The sequence below is a fragment of the Berghia stephanieae genome, chromosome 13 (genome assembly GCF_034508935.2).
Source record: "Berghia stephanieae isolate SIO BIC M18660-M18661 chromosome 13, UCSD_Bste_1.3, whole genome shotgun sequence".
NCBI lineage: Eukaryota > Metazoa > Mollusca > Gastropoda > Nudibranchia > Aeolidiidae > Berghia > Berghia stephanieae.
The window spans coordinates 39,163,759-39,168,758 of record NC_088372.1 but is presented as its reverse complement, the minus strand read 5'-3'; the positions used below and the strand labels follow the sequence as shown (position 1 = coordinate 39,168,758).

Here is a 5,000-nt window from a genome sequence, read left to right as displayed (position 1 = left end):
TTTTAATAACTATTGAAGGACACGAATGAAGCAATGCATGATTCGTTACCATTTTCAATATATCATTCAATACCATCATCGTCATAATTGTTGTTACTGTTATCATTATCATCATCATCATCATCATCATCATCATCATCATCATCATCATCATCATCATCATCATCATCATCATCATTATTATTATTATTATTATTATTATTATTATTATTATTATTATTATTATTATTATTATTATTATTATTATTATTATCATAATTGTGATTACTACTATTATTATTAATATGATTAATAGTAACTCATAATAATGACTAATTATTAATAACTGACTCCCCCCCCCCCCCCCTTTCTCTTTCCCTCTTTATTTGTCGCTATGTATGCGGTCTCGCGCTATGACACTCACTTTCGGATCTGAAGGTCTTGGGTTCGAGCCTCAATAGTCAAATAGTTGAGTGCTTGGAAAAGGCTCTTTACTCCCATTCTCTCATCGTACTCAGATGTAAAATGAGTACCTGGCCGTTAACAGCGTTGTCTCGGTCGAAAAAAAATGAAGCATCGCCTAACAGGCGTCATTTCCAATTCTACACGTTTCGTGTTGCAGTTGGTCAGGGACCATCTGTAAAGCGCTTTGAGCACGTTCAGTGGACCCTCCCCTATGTAAAACCTGAAGTAAAATTCCCCCCCCCCCCCCCCCCATCCCCTCCTCTTTCTCTCGTTCACGGCCCATCCTCGTGTCAATCATCGAAATAATCCTCTTGTTTTCTGCTTCTTTGATCTCTAAGTAAGATGCCGCCATTGCCAACTAATTAACCCCCCCCCCCCATCTCTCCCCCCTACCTTCCTGTGTCCAGGCCACACGAGTACCGTCCGGTTTCTACTCCAAGACTTCAAAGGGATTCGGATTGACCAGGCAAATCGGCTTGGAATGACCGCTCTCATGAAAGCTGCCATTCAAGGACGGACAGATTGTTCCAGACTTCTCTTGTACGCAGGTGGGTCATCACACTGGTGGGTCATCACACTGGTGGGTCATTACACTGGTGGGTCATCACACTGGTGGGTCATCATCCTGGTGGGTCATCATCCTGATGGGTCATCACACTGGTGGGTCATCATACTGGTGGGTCATCACAGTAGTGGGTCATCACACTGGTGGGTCATCACACTGGTGGGTCATCACAGTAGTGGGTCATCACACTGGTGGGTCATCACACTGGTGGGTCATCACACTGGTGGGTCATCATACTGGTGGGTCATCACACTGGTGGGTCATCACACTGGTGGGTCATCACACTGGTGGATCATCACACTGGTGGGTCATCACACTGGTGGGTTATCACACTGGTGGGTCATCACACTGGTGGGTCATCATACTGGTGGGTCATCACACTGGTGGGTCATCACACTGGTGGGTCATCATACTGGTGGGTCATCATACTTCTGGGTCATCACACTGGTGGGTCATCACACTGGTGGGTCATCATACTGGTGGGTCATCATACTGGTGGGTCATCACACTGGTGGGTCATCATACTTCTGGGTCATCACACTGGTGGGTCATCATACTGGTGGGTCATCACAGTAGTGGGTCATTGCACTGGTGGGTCATCACACTGGTGGGTCATCATACTGTTGGGTCATTACAGTAGTGGGTCATCACACTGGCGGGTCATCACACTGGTGGGTCATCACAGTAGTGGGTCATCACGCTGGTGGGTCATCATACTGGTGCGTCATCATACTGTTGGGTCATCACACTGGTGGGTCATCACACTGGTGGGTCATCACACTGGTGGGTCATCACACTGGTGGGTCATCACACTGGTGGGTCATCATACTGGTGGGTCATCACACTGGTGGGTCATTACACTGGTGGGTCATCACACTGATGGGTCATCACGCTGGTGGGTCATCACACTGGTGGGTCATCACACTGGTGGGTCATCACAGTTGTGGGTCATCATACTGGTGGGTCATCACACTGGTGGGTCATCATACTGGTGGGTCATCATACTGGTGGTTCATCATACTGGTGGGTCATCACACTGGTGGGTCATCACACTATTGGGTCATCACACTGGTGGGTCATCACACTGGTGGGTCATCACACTGGCGTAATACAAAAAAAACTATAGATAGTATGCGCATGGCTAAGAAACTCACAACATTGCCATCCGGAAATATAACGAACCAACACACAAAACTGTGTGTAACCTTAAACGTTTATAGTCTGGTTAATAGTTTGGTGGGAATTACTCATTAACGCAAAAAAAAAATAAATAAATAAAAATAAAACAATAACAAAGACCCGAGTGACGTCAATTTCATTCAATCTTATAGAATTGATTTAGCTCAATATCCACAAAATGTGCTGAAAGCGATTTACAAGGGATCCCCTGTCAATAGCAACATGTAACATGTAGGACGAGACATGACGCTTGTCAGGCGATTAATATTACATCGTTGTCCGAAATTAGACAACGTTGTTAACGTCAAGGTGCTTATTTTACACCTGAGTACGGTGGGAAAATGAGAGGAACAACCTTTTTTTCTGTCTTCTACTGGTATGACACTCGCCTTCGAATTGGAAGGTCCAGAGTTCGAGTCCAGTTGCTCAGGGCAGTGATTTGTTAACAACACTGTCTCTGTCTAAAAGAATAAAATAATATCGCCTAACAGGTGTCATGTCTTGTTCTACGTGTTGCTGTGGCAGGGGACCTTTGAGCATGTTATGTGGATATTTTTATTCTCTATTGTCTTCTGGCACTTTTCTATTCACTTCATATCTTGTTGTTACCAACATAAGTGCCTGCTCCACTCACTTTTCTGAATTAAAAATTCACCCCATACACCGGAGCATACTCAATGTCTTAATCGTTTCTATGTTATATGTTTGTGTTGAGAATATTGGCTATTAAGCTTAACTGCTGGTCAAAATTATTCGCGATGGTGGTGTACGAACGAATCGGCGGTCTCAAGAAGTGGGTGAGAGAGGGATCTAGTAATGACTTTGAGTTTGAAACGAATATTTTGTGTTCGTGGATAGCTCACACGGTAGAGCCACGCTCTCACCTGCCAGGCGGAGTTGTCGTACCAATAAGGTCGCAGGTTCAAACCCCACCACCGCCGCGAAAAATTTTTATTCTCTATTGTCTTCTGGCACTTTTCTATTCACTTCATATCTTGTTGTTACCAACATAAGTGCCTGCTCCACTCACTTTTCTGAATTAAAAATTCACCCCATACACCGGAGCATACTCAATGTCTTAATCGTTTCTATGTTATATGTTTGTGTTGAGAATATTGGCTATTAAGCTTAACTGCTGGTCAAAATTATTCGCGATGGTGGTGTACGAACGAATCGGCGGTCTCAAGAAGTGGGTGAGAGAGGGATCTAGTAATGACTTTGAGTTTGAAACGAATATTTTGTGTTCGTGGATAGCTCACACGGTAGAGCCACGCTCTCACCTGCCAGGCGGAGTTGTCGTACCAATAAGGTCGCAGGTTCAAACCCCACCACCGCCGCGAAAAATTTTTATTCTCTATTGTCTTCTGGCACTTTTCTATTCACTTCATATCTTGTTGTTACCAACATAAGTGCCTGCTCCACTCACTTTTCTGAATTAAAAATTCACCCCATACACCGGAGCATACTCAATGTCTTAATCGTTTCTATGTTATATGTTTGTGTTGAGAATATTGGCTATTAAGCTTAACTGCTGGTCAAAATTATTCGCGATGGTGGTGTACGAACGAATCGGCGGTCTCAAGAAGTGGGTGAGAGAGGGATCTAGTAATGACTTTGAGTTTGAAACGAATATTTTGTGTTCGTGGATAGCTCACACGGTAGAGCCACGCTCTCACCTGCCAGGCGGAGTTGTCGTACCAATAAGGTCGCAGGTTCAAACCCCACCACCGCCGCGAAAAATTTTTATTCTCTATTGTCTTCTGGCACTTTTCTATTCACTTCATATCTTTATGTGGATATTGTGCTTTATAAATGCTCAGTGTTTTCCTAATAATAATGATAATGGCAATAATAATAATAATAAATAATAATAATAATAATAATAATAATAATAATAATATAATAATAATAATAATAATAATAATAATAATAATAATAATAATAATAATAATAATAATATAATAATAATAATAATAATAATAATAATAATAATAATAATAATAATAATGATAATGATAAAATCTGCCGTCATAAATCCCAACCATAAGACAGATTTATTGTGTTATACCGATGGATTGGATCCGTTTCGATTTAGCCCATGGAACTAAAATTTCAAAACTTTGATCATCTTCATCCCTTTCATTTATTCATTTTGGCATGTGGTTACAGTCCTATATGAAACCATGTACTACTCATCTGAACAACGTGTCCTTTCCAAGGAATCAACTATGCGCTGAAAGCCAAATTTAGCCTATGGAACCAACATTTCATAACTTTGATTATTTTCAACCTTTTGATTCATTGTTTTGGAGCTTCTGGTTCTCCCCTACGAATGGCAATGGCGGTAACACCCGATCGGCGCCTGCCGTGAATGAAGACAGAATCCACATTTTTAATTAAGATTTCAAAAACGGGGAAGCCATTGATCCAGACGAAAATAGCTTCGTGGGGAAATTTGTCCACATTGACGCGCACGCAAGCACGTAAACACACACACACACACACCCACACACACACACACACACCCACACACACACACACCCACACACACACACACACACACCCACACACACACACATACACTCACACCCACCCCCACACACACACCTACACACACACACACAAATTAATACACACGCTCAAATTCTCTCTCTCTCTCTCTATCTATCTATCTATCTATCTAACTCTCTCTGAAAACGTCCTTTTCATATTGATCGTATGCGTTTGGCTACAATATTCACAACATCCGCCCGCGGGATATAACATACCAACACACAAAACTTTGTGAAACCTTAAACATTTATGGCCTGAT

The 5,000-nt window shown here is 42.2% G+C and overlaps 1 protein-coding gene across 7 annotated transcripts in view; it reads left to right on the top strand.

Annotated features, from left to right (window-relative positions):
• The window catches only part of LOC144958485 (uncharacterized), a 188,261-nt gene that overhangs the window by 158,034 nt on the left and 25,227 nt on the right, over positions 1-5,000 (top strand). For all 7 annotated transcript variants that reach the window (XM_078890471.1, XM_078890469.1, XM_078890468.1 and 4 more), the window contains one exon: positions 852-992. In XM_078890471.1, coding sequence (XP_078746597.1) covers positions 852-992 — 141 coding nt within the window. The remainder of the gene's footprint in view (positions 1-851; positions 993-5,000) is intronic.